Below are 22777 nucleotides of genomic sequence, written 5' to 3'. Positions count from 1 at the left end.
TACGGGTGACAGTTGGGCCCCATGACCCTGCACCGTGACCCTGCACTGTCCCTACCTGGAAACCCAACGCGGTTCAGAGCGTGTGCCTGGGTGCCAGATGGACGACGGAGAAACAGCGGTAGCTTTATACCACATCAACCGAGCAAGGCTGCAGTGACGTTGCCCAGAGTCCCTTTCTCGGCTGGCTCTGGCCACAAGAGAGGTCTGCGAGCAGTCCGGAAGGCCGGAGGGGAGCGGCCACCAGCACTCTCCGCAGGCTGGCACGGGGGCCAGGCGCTGCTCCAGCGCGCACACAAGTCGCCGGCCGGCCCTCGCTGGGCCCAGAGCCCGGGCAGCTCGTGCAGGTCCTGTCCCTCGTCGTCGGAGGCCCGGCCAGGCGCGTGCAGCTCTGCGGAGGCACGTCCCCATCTGCCCTCCCCCTTCCTCCGGTTCCTCAGCGTTTCTTCCCAACCACCAGCCCTGCTCCACGGGACTTTCTGGCCGTTTCCACGGCTGCCTAAGCCTCGTTCCCTTCACAGACCCTTCATTCCATGACACTCTTCACAGCCTGCTTCTCTGCTAGACCCACACCTGACCCAGGGTTCGACAAGCCATTGCCAAGTCCCTAAGGAACCATCTGGAAGCCAGCCCACTGCCCGGTTTCTCGGGAGCGGGGGGAGGTCCTCACCGCCAGCTGTGCAGCCACAGACATCGGACCGAGGGAGCCACGCACATCAGCCCCGCTGATTCGCGGCCCCAAGTGTGCGTCCCGCTGGTCTTGCTTCCGGAGCGAGCTCAACAAAAGCTGCCCACCGCCAGCAAGTGTGGGACGGCTTCTCTGAGGAACAGGCCAGGACACCTCGCTGACGGGGGGCTCCTCAGACAGGCCCCCCGACGTCAAACAAAATGACTACCAGGTTCTGGCCCAGACAGTGTGTTGAGGGTGGGGGAGAGGGAAGGTAGGAGAAAGCTAGAGCCAGACTGTTCCAACTGCTGGGCAACCCTTGTCGAAAAACCCGTTTCCCTGTGCTCAGTGCAGTGACAAAGCAAAGGACTCCAGTGAAGTCCTGAATCCACCGGGCCGTTTCTGTTTCCATGTTTTCTGAGTAGACCCCTGATTTCTGAGATGGTGGACACTTAGAAATTACTCGCATTTTCCATGAGTAGTTTTTACATAAAAGAAACATTAGAACACTTGACTTAGAGACCTCAAAGCCCGATAGGGCCTGACCTCCGTCGCAGAACCGTCCCCTTCTCCCTCAGCGTGCACCTGTTCCGGAAGCCGGGCAAACTGGCGCCCTGCCCTCAAAGGGCCGGCGGTCCCGCTCGCTGGGTTCTCATGCAGAAGACGTACCATGGGAGGAGGCCCTCCTGGAACGATCCAGGGAGACTGTGGCAGCACCTCCGCCTGCCTGCTGCCAGGGGACAGGGAGGTCAGAGACCGCAAAGTGCCACACGGCAGAGACCTCGGGGGACGGGAAGACGGCCCTGGGTGAAGGCGTGCATTTCCGTGAGAAGACAGATGGAAGGAGGACCGTGTGCCACGAATATTAACGTGCCGGAAGCCCCGAGACCAAAGTGAGCAAACCCGCCTGACTTCCCGTCTCATGTGTCTAAGAAAAGCACGGCTCTCTCGTCCACAGGGACCCGGATGCCGTCCCCGCACTTCGCTCGGGGACGACAGCTCCCTGCCTGACAGGGGATCGGGGAAGAGATGAAGCTGGTGATCCGGCACCAAAGTCCAGAGGTGCTTAGAGAAAGGTGCTCCGTGTGAATGTGGGGTCTGGGACCCAACAGAGGTACTTCTGAGAGCTACCAGGCAGGCGCCAGACCAGAGCCTCGCCAGGACGGCTCCAGCCTAGGCAAGAATTTTCTAGAAAAACCTATATGAAAGGAAGAAGAAAGAGGCGGGAAGAAAGGCCTGTGACTGGGACGCCCAGGGGTTCTGTACCCAGGCTTTTCCAGCTGCAGCTCCGCCCATCACGGCACGCGGGGGGAAGCCGCAAACACACGCTGCCATGGAAGTCACTGCCTGTGACCACAGGGGACACGCTCCATCGAGACCTAGGACTCCACGGCGACAAGGCTTCAGCACAGGTCAGAGGAAGCGGACAGTGAGTTACCCAAGGGGCCAGCGAGGCACTGCAGGCTTCGCAGCCCTTCCGGCACTTACCTTCGGGGTCCAGAGTGACTCAGCTCCACGCTCCCTGTCGCTCTGTAGGCCCCTCCTCCCCTTCCTCCCCAGAGAGCGAGCCGCGCTCTCCCCACCCCGCAGACGAAGCGGCCGGCACGGGCCAGGCAGCCCCGACACTCACTCGACGTGATGTATTCCGGAGCCTTCCCAGGGCTCAGGGGCACGGCCTCCTCGTAATAAGCTTCCGGGAGAGAGGACGTCGGGAGCGGTGGCGGCCCGCCGTCGGGTGGCTGAGGAGAAGAAGCAGAGACACCAGAGATCAGAACTGTCGCTAGAAAATTCTGTCGTGTGCACTGGCAGGTGCTGCCCAGCACTCCCCCCTTTCCTTGCGAAGTCCGTGGTAAAAAAGAACACCGTCCCACAAAGGGGTTCGGAGTTCAGGCCCTGCCGGGGTCCCTATTGCTTCCCTGCCACGTCCACCCCGGCCCGGCCCTGGCCGTACCCCACCGGGTCCACGCCAGGTCGCCAGCGGCCAGCGGCCGTTCGCACCCCGGCACAGCCTGCTTCCGGGGCAGGGGCGGACTCGCAGCCCTCTCTCGGACCCTCCCCAGAGCCGAGAGGGGGGCTCCCCTCCCCCGTCCCCCACAGCACTGACCCTCCTGCGTCCCCAGGGCTCCGGGGCGCGGGAACCGTCCAGATCCGCCACGAGGCAGTAGGTAGGCAGTGGCTGGACAGACGAACGTGGCCGGCCCACACTCCCACCACGCCCCTCCCGTGGCCACGGACGCTTTTAAAGAATTATAAAAGAAAGTCGCCTACGAGCTGCTCTGAGAAACTTCTGTCGAGAAGGAGTCTGCTTGTGGCGGAAACCAATCCCGCCGCAGTTTCTGCTCAGACTCTGAGGCTGAGGCACCCTGGTTCTGAGGCCATACCTTCCGAACACGCGAGAGCCGGCGGGGACTGAGGCCGCCTTCTTCCCTCGCACGTGCCCGAGGAGGAGCACGTCCTCACCTCGCTCCGCACGGACACCCGGGAGTTTGCCGCTTCCCTCACTCGCTGGTCCTCACGCCGGCAGACGGCGGGGAGGGGAGGGCAAGGAAAGCCAGCGTTTGCCAAAACCTGCTACCCGCCCGGAGCCGTGCCGGGCGCCTGTGCATCGGCCACGGGTGGCTCAGTCAGCCGCCTCTGGAGGCCTCCGCGGCAGACGTTACCTTAACTCACGCATCCCAGACACGGAGCGTGAGGCCGGGAGTCTAAACGGCCTCCCTGAAATCGAGCTGGGCTTTTTCCGACACCAGGCCTGTCCACTGAAGACCTTTTTGTATTCACATCCTCTCTCTCCCTCTTGTGACTGGTTCACACGACCTACATCCAGCACATTAGAAAGATGTCACTGAGAATGGAACAGAACAGTGGCCCAGACGGACAATCCACCAAGTTAAGTGTCCAAGCACAACACGTTTCGAAGAAATCGTAAGGGTTTATACTAACTCTCTAGAACGTGAGACTCCACCACGGAAAGTGCAACTCACACCGGATCCAAGAAGTCCTTTGTGAATCCAACCCACTCCTTCCTCTCGCCAGATGAAGGGTAATTTTCACAATTTTCCTCCATCTGCTTGAGGCCCGTTATCTGCCCTCCGCCCCGGGCCTGCGCCCCGGACTACACAACCCCCGTCTCTTCGCACGCCTCCCACCGGGCTGCCTTCCCGACTGTCGTCATTCTGTGGTCGTCCGCTGGACGGCACCCAGCTCCTTCCTATCCTCCCGAAAAGGCAGTGCTTAAAACGGAACCCGCTACACCATGCTCTGCCCCAGGCCAGGTCTGAACAGGAGCCCGGGCCCGGGTTAAAATCCCTGCTTGTTACTCGTGGAAAAGAGATGCCTGCCTCACTGTGTGTCTTTATTCATGAAACAGAGAGGGTTTCAACTTCCTCTTGGAAGTTGGAACAGGCCAATTATTCATGGCCTGGGAGAGCGTTACGAACAGCTGACTCAAACAGACGTTTAGAAGGAGCACAGACCCCGTTCCTACAGCCGCAAGCTACGCTAAGCCGCTCAGGGTGAGGGGCTCCCCTCCCAGCTGACGGGCTCCCGCAACTGACTCACAGCCGCTGCTGCTGGTCGCGGGTTTGGCACAGCTTCTCAGCAGGTGTGCCCTCAGGTCCCATAACTGCACTTCTTGTTTCTGTTAATTTTTTTTAATGTTTTATTTATTTTTGACAGAGAGAGAGAGAGAGAGAGAGAGAGCGCATGAGCGGGGGAGGAGTAGAGAGAACAGGGAGACACAGAATCCCAAACAGGCTCCAGGCTCCGAGCTGTCAGCACAGAGCCCGACGCGGGGCTCGAACTCATAAACTGTGAGATCGTGACCTGAGCAGAAGTCGGACACTCAACAGACTGAGCCACGCAGGCGTCCCCTCCCCCCCATAATTCCACTTCTGGAAACGCATGGCGAGAGGGCCACCAGTCATGAGAGCAAAAATGTGTAAAGATGTTCAAAAAAAGTTTAGTTAGCACAATCTAAAAACAATCTCAAAGTTCACCAAGAGAAGAACGCTTAGGTGTGCCGACCCACTCACGTGCAGACGTCAGAAAGGTCAGCACGCACCTGCTACGGTCACTTTCTTGGCAAACCTTCCCTGGACTCTGTTCGGCGGGAGAAAGCCGGCACACCGGAGCCCTTCGTGGAAAATGTGTGTGTTTAGGCTTACACACATACACAGACGGGAGGTCATTCACCAACGTGTTAACAAGCATTTGCATATCTGTGTAGCTTGGCTCGTCCACGTAATATTTACCATTTCTAAAATCAGTAAAAAATTAAGCTACCTTGGCTTCGAAGAAATACCCCTCAAAAACATCATTGTTACGGGGGAACACCCTCTCTCTCCCCAAAGGGCCTACACTCCACTCCCAAATACTCCTTATCCTGGAAATTCTGGGTTTCAGTCAGAGAAACCACGGCTTGTTAAGTAACAGCAAGTGTGGCAAAGGCTAAACAGAGGGACCCGAGCTGTTAGTATCGTTGCTTTCAGAGGAGAAGCTTCTTTCTGAGTCTTTTCAATAGTAAGAGTTCACTGAAATCACCCTTACAGGAATTTTTAGAGGGTGGCTGGGAGCCTGGGTGGCTCAGTGGGTTAAGTGTCAGACTCTTGATTTTGGCTCGGGTCACGATCTCACGGTTCGTGAGATCGAGGCCCTGGTCAGGCTCTGTGCTAACAGTGCACAGCTTGCTTGGGATTCTCTCTCCCTCTCCCTCCCCCCGCCTCTCCCCCACTCACACACTCTATCTCAAAGTGAAAAACAAACAGGAATTTTTCTAAGTACAAAACACAGAAGGCAGATTTCCAAAAGGGCTCATGGAAAACCAGAGAAGGCAAGGGGAAGGAAACAGGAGTCTAGCACAAAGAGGACGAAGGCCAATTCGTTGGCACGGACCGCGTGTGGGGCCAGCGCCGTCCTGGGGCCGCGTCACCTCCCCGCAGCTCTGGGCCCCGCTGTCCTCGCTTGTAAACGAGGGCGCCTGTGACGTCCGCCCCAGCTCTCGGGCTCATTCCAGCGTTCCTGTAAAGCTGCAGGTCAGCAGGCCATAACACCAGCTTGACCGGTCTGGAGAGTCCCGGGAGAGCTGAGCTTGGGGCCTCATTTTGTGATAATGACACTAGTCTCTGGCCAGGGCGGCCTCTGAGATGCACCTTCTAACGGCGACACCAATCGCCAGCGTGGCGCCAACCTGGACCGTGCACGTTGCCCTCGATACAGAAGACAGCCAGTCTGCACACGGAGCCTGGCCGCTGTCCTGCCCCCGCCCCCCGCATCTCCTGCGCTGGCCCCACAAACCACCCCCCACAGCCTCTGCAGAGACTTGGGGAGACACGTGAGAGACCGCCCTCCTGGAGGGATGACTGACCCCTGGTCGCTTGGCCGCGCCCCAGACACGAACGGACCGGCACCGCACCAGTCACTAGACATCGTCAGATCCACGGAAACATTTCTCCCTCGAATTAATACTTCAGAGAAAGTTACTCCGTAGCTTAGGAACTCTCTCCTGCCTTAAGGTAAGCTTCTCCTCCGAGGAGTCCATGTCTTTCTAGAGGAACCCCCACCTACGGCTGGACAGAAATCCAATCTACAGGCTTGCTTGGCTCTCCGCATCGGCCATAATCCAATTCCTCTCTTTCTGGAAGGAAAAGCCCATTAGCACCTGCTTTTGCTAATTTAAGGAGAAGCCTTCAGGGACCTATTTTCCCATTGATAATAGTATCATGTTTATATAACTGTATAGTAGAAGCGTAATTATCATCGTTATTATGACCCTCTCAGCAATCAAACAATGGTACCTGCCATTTACTGCTGGCCTACCGCACGTCAGACATTGTTCTGGGTACTTTATATGTGTTTTCTCCGGTTCAGAAATTAACACTGAGATGCTGGTATTTTGATGATGATTTTACTTAATGAGGAAACTGAGGCCAGGAGGGAGAAGGCCCCCACACGGAGGTCACACACACGCGGAGCTCACTGGTGGAGGAGCTGGAGGCCGGCTGGAGAGGCCCAGGGCTGAGCTGGAGGCCGGGGACCGGAACACAATACGCTTCCGTGCCTCGACCTTATCCCACTGCGCCTGCTGCCATGCCCGCCACAGGAAGGAGCCTACCAGCCCGCTGAGGCACTGGGTCCAGGGTCATTCCCATCGTCTCCTCACAGAGGCCGCCATTCCACCTGCCCAGCGCCCTTCGGGGCTCCCTGTCTGTCACGCTGCTCCCCACCACCTTCCCTGCTGCCCCAACCCATCTCTCGGGCCTCTGCGGCAGAAACAATGAGCTAAGAGCCCTGATTCTAGCCAAGAGTCTGAAATCACCTGGAATCACTTTTTTGTTCTAAGTTTGTTTGGCGGGGTGGGGGGGGAGTAGAAAGAGAGAGAAAGAGACAGAGTCAGAGAGAGAGAGAGAGAGAGAGAGAGAGAGAGAATCCCAAGAAGGCTCTGACCTGAGCTAGAATCAAGAGTCGGACACGTAACTAACTGAGCCGCCCAGGGGCCCCTGGAATCACTTTCTGACTTGAATTCTATACATACGTCAGGCATCCAGATTGTTTTTCTGGTTGGTGTGACTAAAATCCATCAAGAGTAACATAACGTGAAATAAGAACATCAGAGTTCAGGGTCGAGGTCTGTGACATATCAGCAAGAGCCTTTTCTAGCTGACACAGCGTTTGGGAAGCACGGCAGGGCACCCACGCGCGAGCGCAAACCTCCTTCGGGCAGCACGGCTTCGTGGCGAAGGTGTCCGCGCTGCTGAGCGAGCCTGAGGACTGGCGTGGAGTGACCATCGATGGTAAGAGAATTTTACAGTCTAAGCAGCCAAAGGGGTTCGGCCCTAACAGCAAGCATTTTGAGTAAGTACTCCTCCTGGCAAAAGGCAAGTTGTCGCCCAGGTCACACCCTGCAGATTCGCATTCCGCTTAGCACGTGCGTAAACAGTGGGACCATATTCACACTGTTCAGCTTCCTGTGGCTTCATTCACGCGTGGCAAAGAGTGGAAGCCCCGCGGGGCCGTGTCCTCTTCCCCCTCCTCCACCAGCGGGAAGGCATCCGCAGGGAAGGCCAAACGGTCCGTCGGAGTATAAACAGGATACGTATCTGGAGTGCGGCCACACGTTAAATTTTTAAAAGATGCCACAGGAATTACACAGGAGACTGAACTCCTCAGGAAGACAAGGGGGGGGAGAAGAAGAAGAACAAATGATTCATGTTCACCAAGAGGATCACATCTGATTTCACCAGGAAATAAATGGTTTTCTTGTTTTAAGTCTTGGGCTTTGGTCTCAACTGTGCAACTGGAAAAATACTTAACTTTGTCAGAGAACCTCAAGGAGCCTCGTAATCTCATCTGTCGGACAAAGTTGCCGTGAAAGTGCTTCGGGAAGCACGGGTGCAGGGGCGGAGGGGACGCTGGGACCACACTTGACAGTTCCACAGAGCCGGAAAGCAGAGCGGTGGGTGCCGGGGGGTGGGAGGGCTGGTTTCCTGGGGACAGAGTTTCGGCTGGGGAGGAGGGACAAGTTCCGGGGACAGAGGGTGGCAGGGCGGGGGTGGGGGGCTCCCCAACACTGTGAATGCACTTGACGCACCGATCTGGACACCTAATGATGGTTAAAATGGTGGAGCTTAGGTCGTGAATATGTTAACACCACTCCAGAAGGTCTTCATTATTATCCACTGACATAATAAGCGATCACCATTTATGAACTCTGGCCCTAAAATATCAAAGAACTCAGTGGCTCTCTCACACCCCATCCAAACACCGTGTGGCGCTCGGCCAATGAATTACCGAATGAAAACATTTCTAAATGCCTCGACTGGGCAGCACACTGACGACAGCTCTCCTTGCTCAGCCGTGATGACCTGAGAGTCCCCGGGTTTGGGCTCAGCGCCGTTCCACGACAAGGGGGAGGAAGGAGTCACCCGCCGACGGCACCCGGCCCCCCGCGAAACGGCCCCGTGAGCACAGGTGCCAGCCGGCAGCCGTGTCCGCGTGGACGTGTCCACCGTCACAAGCGGTCTATGCCCTGGCCACACATGGAGCACATCGGCGTGACAGCTGTGCACTGTGGTGCGAAACCACACGGACCTCTGTAGAAAAGCACAGCTCTTCCCAGAAGGCTTTTATCAAACAAACCATTCCTTCGGCCCATTTTAGTCTCCGTCGGAGAGCAAGGGGGTGCGACCAATCGCCCCACGCTTGCGATTTCGAGGCCTTGGGAGAAGTTCCGAGCGTCCACACTGTTGCGAGCACTTCTGAAGCCTGATGGCCACATTGAAGGACCCCAGGTCACACGGGACGCCCTCGGCTGCCACCACACTTCCTCCCAGGACGGAGCAGGAACACTCAGATGTTCCCTCGGTGCATGGGCGCATCGTCAATGCTAACAAGACTTAGGGACGCACTCCCCAACCCTGAGAAGCCACCGGCCTCTTCTGCGCAGCACGCGGCACACAAGAAGCACAGAAACAAACCGTCTCCACAAAGTGCAGACTTCGCTTGCTTAGAAGAGTGTGGAAAGGAGCCGCTGCTGTTCAATAGACCCTCACGGTCCCCTGGGGAGACGGAATGACAGGCGACGGTCGGTGGTAGTTGCAGAAAGCCCTGCTGGGCACTGAAAGGGACCGCTGACCTTTTTAGGTCAAAGATAACTCATCTCTAACAGTCGTTCAGATGGAGAAGAGGACGTGGCCGGAGTATCACATATCTTGCCCTACGACACATTCTTCAGCCTTTCATGGGTGGCGTAGACGGGAACCCCCACGGGCGCCTCGGGACGAACCCCTACAGCGTGGCAGCCTCACGGGCAGGCCCCTGGCCAAGTCGCTCCCCGGCACACGGAGCCGCGTGCCAAGCTCCAGGCCACCCGCCTTCCTTGGGGAGCCGTAGGCCGTGGCCCAGCGGCTGCCTGTCCTTTCCACCTCTGCCCCAGCACCTGCTAGTTCTGCTGAAAGTCAGCCCTGCCACCAGCAAATGACCGACCGGCCAAAAGCCAGCTCGCCAGGGGCAGACTGAATCCACTGAATGACAGACCGGCTTCCTTACTGGATGATGAATTCACTGAAGCACCATCAGGAAAAGACAGTGGGGCCATCCTAACCCACCTCTACTCCCCTGACTTGCTGACGTGACAGGCTTTCTTCATTCCGTCTGGAAAGCGCCCTGATGGATGTCCGGAAAGTGGTCAACATTCATGGTTGACAGGCTCCTCTCCAGGGTGCCCCCTGCAAAGGGTCCCATCCACTGAGTTGTACGTGCACCAAGAGTCAGCCTCGTTCCTTAAGCACTTACACTCCTTACAGTAGTTATTTATGTTAACGTGATTATTACACAAATAAGCCAGTGAAATAATGAGTGCAAAAGGCAAGGTGATGCCTCTTTGAGATGATGCTCTTTAGAAAGCTTCAGTCAGGGGGCACCTGGCCGGCTCAGTCAGTGGAGTGTACAACTCTTGACCTCAGGGTTGTCAGTTCGAGCTCCACACTGGGTATAGAGATTACAGAAAGAAAGAAAGAAAGAAAGAAAGAAAGAAAGAAAGAAAGAAAGAAAGAAAGAAAGAAAAGAAAGAGAGAAAGAGAGAAAGAGAAAGAGAGAAAGAAAGAAAGAAAGAGAGGGAAGGAGGGAGGAAAAGAAAGGTTTGGTCAAGACAACTACAAAGGAAGAAAAGAAAACCATTCAATCAAGGGAGGGCGTGTCAACCAGGAAAGAACAGCACAGCACTTGAAGCTGCACAGGCTCCAAACTCAGGCCAGCTCACAAGTGTCTACATTTTGCTCCACTTTAAGGAAACAAAAACCGAAAATCACTAACTGCCACAGGTAGAGATGACGCAGAAAAGACTAGAAGAATGCAGGGCGTAGCCCCTGGCCCCACATCACAATCCCAGGAGAATCGTAGCAAGGAACATCCTGGCTTAGAGGCTGCGGGAAAACCCCAGATACCCATGTTCTAGGCACCAGTAGGGAGAAATTGTCCATGGGTCAGACTCCTACTCAAAAGCTATTCGTTTAAATTTAATATATTTAGGGGTGCTTGCGTGGCTCAATTGGTTAAATGTGTGACTTCAGCTCAGGTCATGATCTCACAGTTTGGGAGTTCGAGACCCGTGTCAGGCTCCGTGCTGACAGCTCACAGACTAGAGCTGCTTCGGATCCTGTGTCTCCCTCTGTCTCTGCCCCTTCCCCACTCACACTCTGTCTCTCTCCCTCCCTCCCTCAAAAATAAATTTAGAAAAGACATTAAAAAAATAAAAATGTTTATTATGAGAGAGAGAGAGAGAGAGAGAGCACGAGCAACAGCAGGGGAGGGGCAGAGAGAGGTGGGGAGAGAATCCCAAGCAGGGATCTGCTGTCAGCGCAGAGCCCAAGGTGAGGTGGGTCGCACAAACCATGAGAACACGACCTGAACTGAAACCAAGAGTCAGACGCTCAACCGACTGAGACCCCAGGCGCCCCAACCAACATTTTTGATTACCCCCCTACCACCAATAGGAGGGCACCTCGTGCACCTTAGACCAGGACAGTCTGCAGCACTGCAGCCAAAGGCAGGGACAGAGCATAAGCCTGGCACGGCGAGAAACAGGAGCGAGAGAGAGAGAGAGAGAGAGAGCACAAATGAGTGAATGAATAGCAAACTCCATCGGAGAAAAAACCCAGGGGAACGGGTTGACTATTTGGTGGCCAAAATGGTAGAAAACGCTGGCTATTCAATGAGCAGGCTTTGTCTGCAACTGACACGGAAAGCGGCAATCTGTCTGGTCTGGACCAGCTCTCGGGTCTCAGACTGAGACACGGGTCTCAGTCCAGACCAGGTATGTGGCACTTTACGTGGCAGCCGAAGAGTCCACGACATTCACAGAAGCCTCCCCCTCTCCCATCTGAACAGCAGCGATGAAATACAAGCCACAGTGTAGGGAGGGCCACGGGCTCAGACCAGGAAAGTGCACGTGAGCCGGAAGATAAGCCCCAGAAAGGAATGAACCGCTGACCTCCACCCTGTTCTGCTCTTTCAGACAAACAACGTGTACGAGGACAAACGCTTCTGGCCTACGGTTCCGCGTTACATCTAAAAACAGATGACAAGTCACAGTTTCTACAACAAATGGGATGAGTTTTAAAAAGGAAACGAATCATTAAAAAAGAAATTTATAAAGAGGGAGAAACACGTCATGTTAAAATGATAAAACACGGTGCATAAAAATCATATATTCAATACACTCTCGACCGCAAAAAGGCTAAGTGTGTAAAACGATAAGTAGGCAAGCTACACACGAGAGCCCCGCGTGTAATGTAAACTTTCCTAGTGGCCGCAGAAATTGATGAAATTGACTTTACTGCTGTAACCCCGTGCACACGAGCCACTTACAGCACATCGGGATTCGGACCTGAGGCCTGTGGCCCCCCGCCCGGACGGCAAGGGTGGAGGAAGAAGGCGCCTCTCCCAGGAAGAAGGAAAAGTGGGTGACTTTTATTTACTTCTGGGGCTTTTCCCCCCAGTTCTCTTCTGTGATCTTGTTGAAAACGCAGCACCGAAGGCCCCATGCGGACCTACTGGATGAGAAGGTTCGTTTTCACAGGATCCCCGGGGATTCGGGGCCGTGAAAGTCTGGGAAGTACGGCTCTCTCCAGGAGCGGCAGGCCCTTGCGTGGGGCTTGGCACCTGCCAGGCACCTTCTCTAAGCACCGGAGATCTACCATTTCGGGACGAACTCACGGTTACCCTATCAGGCTTCCGGTTCCGGACACCACATTCTCTGCTCCGGGAGCCATGCCTGCCTCGGCTGTGCGGCCACACCCCAAAACAGTAGCGTTGAGAAAAGACTGGATTTGAATCCAAAGAACCTGCTACAATTTTTGCCTTTCCTGACTCTCGTGTGGTGTTGAACCAATCACATATATTCACTGACCTAAATTTCCTGGTCTGGAAATGGGTGTGCGTCCCAGTCACATGGTCAGGTGCCGTAGGGGTTCTCTAAGGTCAAGCCGTGAGGATTACATGAAATTATAAGTGGAAAAATACCGAGTGAGGTGTGTGATACGCAGGAGGGAGCCGACAGGTGCTGACGTCCTCTGTCCCCTCTAAAATGCTAACTGATGGGCGTCTAATGGACACGGGCCACGACGCGGGGACCCAGGCGGAGACAGGCCCTGCTCTCCCACAGCCCTTGTTCTGAGGGTGAGATGGTGACGTGTCCCTGCTGAAAGCAAACATTAAAAAGAAAACCGTCGAGTAACCAACTTTGCTCTGGTCCTGACAGCATGTCCAACGTTCCTACGTGAGCACACACGAGAACGCAGCAAGGCAGGAAGAGCTAAACGGCCTGTGAGAAGGTGCATGTGAGAGCACCCCACGATGGCAAACGTGGCAAAAGACTTCCAAAACAAATTCTGGATGCATCCAATCCAATCCAATCCAATCCAACACACATTCCTGGGATGTGGATGTATTTTTTTGCCCCGGAAGAAGCATAACAATGAATATTAAAGTGTCAGACTAAGGTATTCAACTCCAGAACTCACCCAGACGGTCAGGTCCCTAGACTCTGCTGCCACTGTTGTGCCTGCTAAAGCCTCTGATTTTAATTAAAAAAAAAAAAAAAAAAATCTGACCTAAGAACAGATTTCCACGGACCTGGAGCTCCAGCCCTTGTTAAGGAAACACCAGCCTCCCAAGGGAAGCTACGTGAACAGCCTCCTGTTCGCAGCCCTACAAACCACTCGAAGGAGAGCCTCTAGCAAGACGAGGCCTCCTTTCCCCCAGACCCAAGCCGTTATCACCTGCCCGGGGCCCTGAGTAGCCCGGGGCCCGGGGGCTCTGCTGCTGCCCCGGGGGGACCCTTCACTCACCAGCCACGGCTGAGGGATCTCCGGCAAAGGCATCTGGGGAGGAGCCGGCAGGCTGTTGGGGGTCTCTTGCTTCTGAACATGGTCTTTCACTTCGAAACCTGTGAGCATCAACCAAAACCACAGAACTGAGTGGGGGGGGGGGGGGCCGCTAGCCGTTCTCACTCCCTCGGCCCCATCGTGAATGCTTTGCAAATATTTGTCTTCTCTAATCGTGTACCGCAATTCTGTCAGTCTCCACTTCACAGGTGAGGAATCTACGGCTGGAAAAAAAGGGTTACGGAACTCACGGAGACATTAGCAGGTGCAAATGAGGGAGTGGCCACCAAAGCCACGTTCTTCCCAAAACCACCGGCCTCACCAAGGTGAGGTGCTTTGCCTGAACTTCCCCTCAGGTCAGCGATTACCTGCGGACTCCGGGGGCGGGCGCTTCCCTGGGAATCAGCCCGTGTGTATTAGGTGCCCTCTTTTGTTCTCATTTTTTAACTTTTTTTTATTTTGGAGAGAGAGAGGGAGAGAGATACAGCATGAGTGGAAGACAGGGGCAGAGAGAGAGAGAGAGAGAGAGAGAGAGAGAGAGAGAGAATCCCAAGCAGGTTCCATGCTCAGTGCAGAGCCTGACATGGGGCTGGATCCCACGACCCTGGGATCATGAGCTGGGCCAAAATTAAGAGTCGGACGCTCAACCGACTGAGCCACCCCAGCACCCCTGTATTAGGTGCCCTCTTAAAGTCAGACACTGGGACAGACGAGCGCGGTGAGTGCCATGGCTGGTGTGAGCTCATGCTCTCAGTGGGTTCGTATTCAAGTTGGGAAGACAAGTTTACACACAAGTAACTCTTAGAAACAACAGTGAGCACCAGGTCAGCGAAGGCAGGAAAGTGGAAGAAATCGGGTTTCATATGGGCACGGGACTATCTATAGGCCAGGACCCACCTGGAAAGACCCACAAGCACAGCCACTCGACAAGGTTCGCCTGCACTGGGCTGCATGTGCTACGCGGGCAGGAAAATGGGCTGTGAAAAGCCAGAGCCCTGAGCGCCAGAAGCTACGGTGGAGAATTCTGGCACGGAACTGGCAACAGTGAAAAGACAGAAAAAGAACGAATGGGAATATTCTACCACTGAAAATAATCAGCGGACAGGTTCAAGGCTAATTAAAGAGTGGAGGGGAGAACAAGACAGGTGGAAAGCTTCGGAAGCATGTACAGAGCACAGCATGAGAGACAGAGGGTCGGAACCCACCGGGCAGAAGGAGACAGGAAGGGGCATCGGGGAAAGCCAACAGCAGCTCCCAAGGCTGGAGGCCCACATGTGGTGGTGCGTCCAGACCGCCTGTCAGGAACAGCCGGGCAAAGGGAACACGCAGAGGGCGTGGGGTTGGAAAGCAGGGCCCCTTCCACCCATAAAAGCCACAGGAAAGGGACCCCTGGGTGGCTCGGTCGGTTGAGCGTCCAACTCTTGACTTCGGCTCAGGTCACGATCTCCCGGTTCGTGAGTTCGAGCCCCGCGTGGGGCTCTGTGCTGACAGTGTGGAACCTGCTTGGGATTTTCTCTCTCTCTCTCTCTCTCTCTCTCTCTCTCTGCCCCTCCCCAACTCACTCTCTCTCAAAATTGAATAAATATTAAAGGGAAAAAAAAGCAACAGGAGAAAATCACAGCCAGTGATGGCGGGTTTACCACATGTCAGACACTGTCTGGAGGTATTTTATGTCACCGCCTCTGACTCCCACGACATTCGTCCGAGGCGGATGCTCCCGATGAGGAGAGGAGTGTACAGACAGGAAGTAAGTAGAGCGTGGTCACCGTCAGCTCCTCAAAGGCTTTGCCCTCCCACGCGGGGAGCCCGCCAGCACCGGGCACACAGGGAGGCCCTCGGGGACAGCGTGGTGAATCGATAGGTTCGTATGTTAACGAACAAACGATCGTGTTTACATAGTGGTATTAAAGAAGGCTCAGAGGCAAAACAGACACCGGAGGAAGAAAGAGCGGACGCACCTTTGGATGACTGTATCCTCAGCAGGATGTCGGTAATCACCGCCTTTTTCTCCCTGACGGTTGACGTTAGGTACTCGTGGTCCAGGAGTTCAAGAAAGAGACGGAGTTCAACTATTAACTCTTCCATTGCTGCGAACAAAGGAGAGAGGAAGGACACCGTCAGACCCAGGGGTGTGCAAACGCCACGGGATAAATGCGTTTCATTTCAGCTGGACTGGGTACAGTGTTCCCACGTGCAAAGCAAGTTTGCCGAAGCCAGGCGGACGAAGATCCAGGCACCACCTTCTAGACAAACACGCTGCTTTGCTCGGCTTTGACGCGGCGAGTTTCGTCTCAGACAAGCTCCAGAGCCGTGCTGCCAACAGATGGAGCCGTGACCCAAAAGCCCGAAATCATGGGGTCAATTGCATATTAAATTTCAATGTTGAGAAGGAGCTGGCAGTTTGAAACGCCAAAGAGCTTTCAAATAACCACTAGGACGTGGTTTCAGAAACTCAACACTCAACTCTGCTTTGTAGGGCTGCTTCCATCCCCAAGAAGGCCGTGAGCGTGTCTGTGCAGTTACGAGAAAGATGCCGATGCCAAGAAGGACTTGGGTGCGGACTCCTCACCGTGTCTGTCCCTTATAGGGTCAAGGCAGACTCAAGACCAGGCTACGTGGCTGAAGTCAGCAATTGACGTCTCATGGTGTGAACCTTTCAGGGACCCCAAAGCCCTTGTAGGGTGTGCAGGGGCTCCAACTCTTTTTATAGTACTGAAGCTTGATTCTCCTTGTCCGGCATTAATGGTGCAAAGGCAAAGAGGCTTAAACTGCCACCCTCTTAGCACAGAGCAAAGCAGGGACGGCAAACTAAACTTGTGGCCACTGTATACCTCACCACACGCTGACAGTAAAAATTAAAATGTTACTTTAAGAGTGTTTTGGGGGGCAGCTGGGTGGCTCAGTTGGTGGAGTGTCTGACTCTGGATTTCTGCTCAGGTCATGATCTCAGTCTGTGACTTTGAGCCCCACATCAGGCTCTGTGCTCCGTCTCTCTCTGCCCCTCCCCTGCTCACACCTCTCTCAAAATCAAATAAACTTTAAAAGAAAAAGAGCTTCGACGGAGTGGTACGAATCGTCCGCCCCAGGGGATGCACCTTTTTGGCATCCTGTACGATAAAATGGGAAGCAGGCAAGCAAGCAGCCCCTCCGCGCAGACTGACAGACGACGGGGGTCGGAGGGCAAGCACGCGTGCACCGTTTGAGGTGCCAGTCACACTAAGCTGCTTTGTCACGGGGCCCCAGGAAGAAATGATACACGAACTGCAAGGACACAGACTGAGTGTATGACTGACATCTTCCCAACAGGGAACAAGATGACCTACTCAGGCCAAGGTAAACAACGGCAGCGTCGGTTGCCAAGGGTAAAATTTGAGCTTCCAAATGGAAGAGTGAGAATTTCGAGCACTTGTACCCACCACCGTGAGCACGACAGCTTCTCAGCAGAGACTTTCCCGACCAGAACGGGAGTGACACTGAGCAACAGGCCTTTCTGATACGGTACAGAGCAGCAGGTCAGCCTTTGGAAGAGCCACACAACCCAGTGAACCGTGACGTCACAAAATCACACACGGGCAAAGATCCATCTAACGTACAAAATAAGCTGAAATGTTCTAATGTAACGGAGGATGAAGTGTTTGTTGTCTGATTCAGCTTCAGATTCCACACTGCAACTAACACACTAGGAAACTACCACTTGACAATTTTTGGTGTCGTATCAAAGAAGAATATTGACAGTTTCCTGAAAAGGCACTGAAGTACTCTGACCGTGGGTCTGTGTGAGCCAGATTCTCTTTATGTGCTCCCTCTAAAACAATGCTTCACAGCAATGTGAGTGCAGAAACAGATACAAGAATCCAGTCATCTTTATCAAACCGGATATGGGAAATACTTGCAGGAATCTGAAACACGGCACTATCTCACAAATTAGCTTGTTTTGGTCAATGTGGTTACTTTTCATAGACATATATTATTTTTAAATGAATTAAGAAATTCCTTAAAAATCTGCCAGTTTTAAATTATACCGTGTACAGATAAGCCACACATCTTCAGTATTTATTTTGAAACCAAAAAGTCCTAAGCAAAAAGGTTTGAGAACCACTGGTCTATGGGATTCTTTCCAAGTCTACAACACTCTTCAGGACTAAAGATCCTAACTGAGGCCATGCTGTTGTAACTACAGAAGCTCTCATAATTTTAGGTACATGGATGAAGAAATGGCAAATGAGTCCAAAGTAGGCAAGGTGTATCTCTGGGCTGTTCACTTTTCCTAATTGAACGAGTTTCCCTCTATGAAATGAAGAGGATGGATTAAGTATTTACTTAGTCAAACACTGACTAAAGGTTTCATTAGTCAAACAATGTCTTGATGATTCTAAGTGGAAAACAATCTCATCTATACTTTAAAAATGGTGGGCTCCTAGTGTTGTTCATAGTTCAAAAGGTGCAAACAACCCACATGTCCACTGATGGCTGGACATGGCCTATACACGACGGGATATTCTTCAGCCTTGAGAAGGAGGGACATTATGACGCCTGTTACAATATGGATGAACCCGAAGGACCTCGTGCTCAGTGAAACACACCAGTTACAAAAGGACACATACTGTGTGATTCCACGTATGCGAGGTACTTACAGTCATCAAAATCACGGCAACAGAACGTGGAGTGGTGTTTTCCGGGGCCCAGGAGGGAGAACGGGAAGTTAGGGTTCAATGGGTGGTTTCAGCCCGGGATGATAAGTTACCGTTTGGGAAGATGAAAAAGTTCTGGGGATGGAGAGTGGTGACAGCTGCCTGACAAAGGGAATGTGCTGAATGACACTAAATGTGCATTCAGAAAGAGTCAAAACGGCAAATTTTATGATATGTATATTTTACCACAATAAAAAAAAAAATCAACCTCGTCCAAAAATCGATGGGCTGCTATCAGCAAAAATGTTAAAAATGCTTATGGGTCTATGTTAAACTCACGATAGCCCCTTCTCGGCCTTCTTTCATACATACTTTTTTAATCAAAAACGCCTCTCTTGCATGTAACCAAATTATATTCATCCTATAAGATTTCACGTAGGTCCCAGCAGGAGTCATGAAAATGTATAAAGGGGGCCTCAGACTGCATCTGTCCTAAAGGCCTTGAGCTCTGTTACAGAGTTCCCACGCAGGACTCACACAGACCTTTCCGGGCTGAGTTTCCTGTGACCACGGGGCGGGGGGGGGGGGGGCACCTCCTGACTCACACTCCCCTGCTCAAGAGACCAGCGCCCTCTGGGCAGCCGTATCCATATCCCTGTCACCCTATGCAGCCTACAGCCACCTTCCACTCCCAGGATAACTTGCTGGGCCACCCTCAACCAAGCCGCACAGTCTGATTCTCCCTCCTTCCTGTGGAGTTTGCCTGGGACTAGGGACTCGTGGGCAGTTGGGATCTCTGCAGTGGAAGAAGACACATAGACACAGGAGCCATGTTTAAGCACATATGTGCCGGAGGGCGAAGCCAGTACCAGAGGAGGAAAGAATTCAGTTATCAGCACACCCTGGAATACAGGCAGACACGCTCAGAGGCCAGAGACAGACAGACAGACACCGATGGGCTTCCCAAGAGCTTCCCGGCCCCTCCTCCGTCATCCGTGGAGCTGCATGGCACACCTTACGCCCGAGCCTGCTCACAAATGTTCGTTTCGTTGTTTTTTACAAAAAGCTGCCTCGTATGGTTTTCTGTTCACCTGAAATTGCAAACCAAGATCCGCGGAGCACGGCTCTCCCCACCGCAGGGTGCGGCACATCTCACATCAGAGAGCGTGACTGTTGGAAAACCTTCACAGACTCCACAAACCACACCACGCCCCTGGCAGCCCCTGCAAACACTTAAAGCCCCCCGCGTCCCCCTCCTCCCAGCCCCCTCTGACCAATCCTCCCCAATCAGCCCCTCCCCACGGGGCTCCGCCTTCGTTCCCAAGACTCACTCCTCTGGCGGCGGCCCTACCCATAACCGATAACCGGATACTTAGTGATCTAGGCTTTGTTTTGGTGTTGTTCTTCTCCCAACAGCTGGTCGGCTGGTTGAGAGCAGGTTTTGCGCTCGGCTCATCTCTGGACGCCCGGCCCCGCGGTACCGTGTGTGCGGAAAGCACCGGAGTACTGAGTGACGGGTGACTCTCCAGTAAGGAAGAGACACTTTCTGAGGACCCATGACGTGAAAGGCACCTACACAAGACCCCTCCTCCGCCTCCTCCCGGGAGTGCTGCTGAGACTCCATCATCCCCATCTGCGGAGGAACGAGAAGCCAGCCCCGGTCTGCTCGCTTGTATTCGAGCAAATAGTCACACAGCAGCCTCAAGTGTCCACCCTGTGCTCGTCCCTGGAGAGCAGCCCCGGTGGGCTTAGCTGCTGTTGTCATCCCAGCTTACGGCTGACGAAACGGAGGCTCAGGGAGGTCGCCGAAGGCTACCAGGCAAGTAGGTGGCTAAGCTTCTCCAGCCAATAATCTGCTCACGGCCACACGGCGAGAGCGCAGCAGTGAGAACCTGAATGCAGATCTGATTCCAAGGGCCCTGCTTCATCCCCTTCACGATCATCATCGCATGGTTGCTTCCTGACACGACCCGGCCTGGTGAGACGCTACAGCCATCTTCTTATGAGCTATTAGGGGGGTGATAAATTTCGCCGGGGCCTACGTGGTGCCCTGTAGGGCATCAGAATTACGTACTGAGCCATCTACCTCCCCCACTGGACTGCCCGTCCTGGCCTACAGGGACAGCATCCGGTACGTCGCTGGGTTCCCTCTGGTGCCCAGCAGCGTCCAGCATTAACCACGCACCCAGCACACGCAGGTTGAAGGAAGGGGCGTGACTTCCCAGAGCTAACAGACATGCCGCCAAGGCTAGGGAGGAACGAGAAGTTCCCGCACCCAATCTTCAGCCTAAGACTCTGGACCCGCCTTTCCCTGGAAGTCTAAGGGCAGTGTCCACAGGAGCTCCAGAAATGAGGCTCTAATGGACACGTGCCCCGACGCAGGGGTGGCATCGTATGACTCAAACTGCACCAGGCTGCCCTGTGCCCTCTGGCGCGGCCACTCCTTCTTCCAGCTCTGAGCCCGCTCTCGTAGGACAGGCAAAGCAATCCGGGGTCCAGGGATTCGGCTTGGGTTTCCACGGATGGATCCCGAGTGCCCCTCTCCGCGAGCCTCCGAGGACTTCCCTCCCCGGGACCCGACTTCTCCACCGCCCGACACTCGCTCTCTCCTTCGCTCGGGAGCCAGGCTGCTTCTCTGGGGCCAGGAAACACACATGCACCTGACCTCCTGCAGCACTCCCGGCCCGAGTCCTCATCACGATCCAGGTTTTTCTGTTTTCCCCCGCAGAAGTATCGTCCCTCCTTAGAGACGTTTGCTGGGGAATCAGAGCTCCCGCCAAGTGCCGACCCCGTGCCAGACTCATCGGCACACGAGCCCTTCGAGACAGAGAAAGGTTATGTTCCGGCCCGAGGTCACAGTGCTCGACATGAGGGGCAGGATGGAGTCAGAATCAAGTCTGCTCAGTGTTGATGCCTGTGCTTTTCGCACCGTCGCACGGACTGTGCCTTTCACTCTCGGCGGAAGAGGACACTCACTCCTCTGTGTCCACGCTCAAGTAACCTCCTTCCCACAATGGCAACAGGCTCCCCTCACGACCACAGCCTTCTGGCTCATCGCTCAAATGGTGCCTTGCCTAGCTCTCTTACTAACACTGCTTATATTAAAAACCAGAATCTTATAACCGAGGCCAATTCGTTCTCAACTTGCTGACGGAACAAGGAAGGCTCACAGGGTCGGAGACTCACCAAGGGCACGGTCTGCTCCTCTTCCCCAGTTTGTGTGCCCGGAACACAGGCCATAGGGCGCTGCACTCAGAATAACAACCAGTGACACCCTCCTCTACAAAATGCTTCCAGTGCATGTCATCCCTTGACCCTCACGATCACGTTGTCTTGGAAATATCACAGGTGGCAGAGATCAAAGGAAAACGGTGAAGAGCCTGATCCAGGCCAAGAAGCAGAGCAAGGCCACGTCCACCCTCGAACCACCGTGTGGCCCTCTGGGGCTCCCGCCTCCTCTCTTCGACCTCCCAACCCTCACACCCGCTACCCTCCTCTCGGCAGAATGGGAATCACTGAACAATGACTGGGACCGGGACACAGGTGTAATCACTAGCTTCCAGGAAAAAAAAAAAAAAAAATTCCCAAATGCCCACACCACACAAAAGATCTGGCTACAGAATTTATGATTCCCAAGGCAACGAGGAAATCACCTGGAGGCATTTCTGGGTACATTCTATGCATCCGAACAGCAAAACTCCCTTCTCCCAAGCGAAAGGATGTTTGCACTAAATCAAGTGACTCTGCTCTTGTGGTGTCTTCCACGGTCCTACAGAAAGAGGGAGAGAATGAGCAAGGCCGGGCAGCACAGCAGACAAAGAGTTCGGTACAGCAACTGGCTTCCTCTGTAGTCCGCCCCTCTACTATTGGAAAAACCTCTAACTCAGGTTTGGTGGTGGCTTGATTTATTTCAACGACAGAAAAGAAATGGGCTATCGTTTGCGCGACCCAAAAACCACTTTAAAGGAATTTTATCCACCTTAATGCCTAAATCACAGAATGTGAACGCCAGACGGATGGGAGGAACCTGGGGCCCAGAGAAGGAGAGTGACTTACCTGCTGAGGTCACAAAGTATTTGGTTAAAAGGCCCCAACCAGGAGCCGGGCGGCCTGACCGCCAGGCAGGAGCGCCCGGGTCTGCACGGAACTGTCTTCTCCACACGACTCCTCCAGGGGCGAGGACAGAGCTCCCGGGGTCCCCCTGCAGTTTCCCAGGACACCGAGCCACTCGCCGAGGACAAATCCTGCAAGCAACGAGAAACAACGTCCACTACTACGGTCTCTAGGAAGACACGGTTAGCCGCCCAAACCTCCCTCCTCTTTGTCAGGAAGGGCAAGGAACGGTTCGCAGGTTCCCGTCACGCAATTTGTCACGGCGGCAGACTGCACACGCTGCCACGTCCACATTCTCCTCGGTCCGCAAGCTTCGCTGGCGTGTACGAGACCCGTGCTGTTTGCACCCTCAGTGATGGTCAGTGTCTCCGGGCAACCACGATGGCGGCTGGGGGGGTCTTTTTTTTTTTTTTAACTATTTTTATTTATTTTTGAGAGAGAGAGAGTGTGTGTGTCTGAAGGGGGAAGGGACAGAGAGAGAGGGAGACACA

At 54.2% G+C, this 22777-nt stretch overlaps 1 protein-coding gene across 2 annotated transcripts in view; it reads right to left on the bottom strand.

Moving 5' to 3' along the window:
* The window catches only part of AFAP1 (actin filament associated protein 1), a 92252-nt gene extending 69839 nt beyond the window's left edge, over positions 1 to 22413 (bottom strand). For both annotated transcript variants that reach the window (XM_047091861.1, XM_047091860.1), the window contains exons 1-4: positions 22230 to 22413; positions 15501 to 15629; positions 13507 to 13604; positions 2295 to 2403 (exon numbers count right to left, since the gene is read on the bottom strand). In XM_047091861.1, the coding sequence (XP_046947817.1) occupies positions 2295 to 2403; positions 13507 to 13604; positions 15501 to 15627 (334 nt within the window). In that variant the 5' untranslated portion in view covers positions 15628 to 15629; positions 22230 to 22413. The remainder of the gene's footprint in view (positions 1 to 2294; positions 2404 to 13506; positions 13605 to 15500; positions 15630 to 22229) is intronic.
* Positions 22414 to 22777: the final 364 nt, after the last annotated feature.

The sequence above is a fragment of the Lynx rufus genome, unplaced genomic scaffold, assembly GCF_022079265.1.
Source record: "Lynx rufus isolate CCGP_SWC_20201006 ecotype Redwood Valley unplaced genomic scaffold, mLynRuf1.p SCAF_3, whole genome shotgun sequence".
NCBI lineage: Eukaryota > Metazoa > Chordata > Mammalia > Carnivora > Felidae > Lynx > Lynx rufus.
The sequence above is the reverse complement of the archived record's forward strand: the minus strand, read 5'-3'. Positions and strand labels throughout refer to the sequence as shown.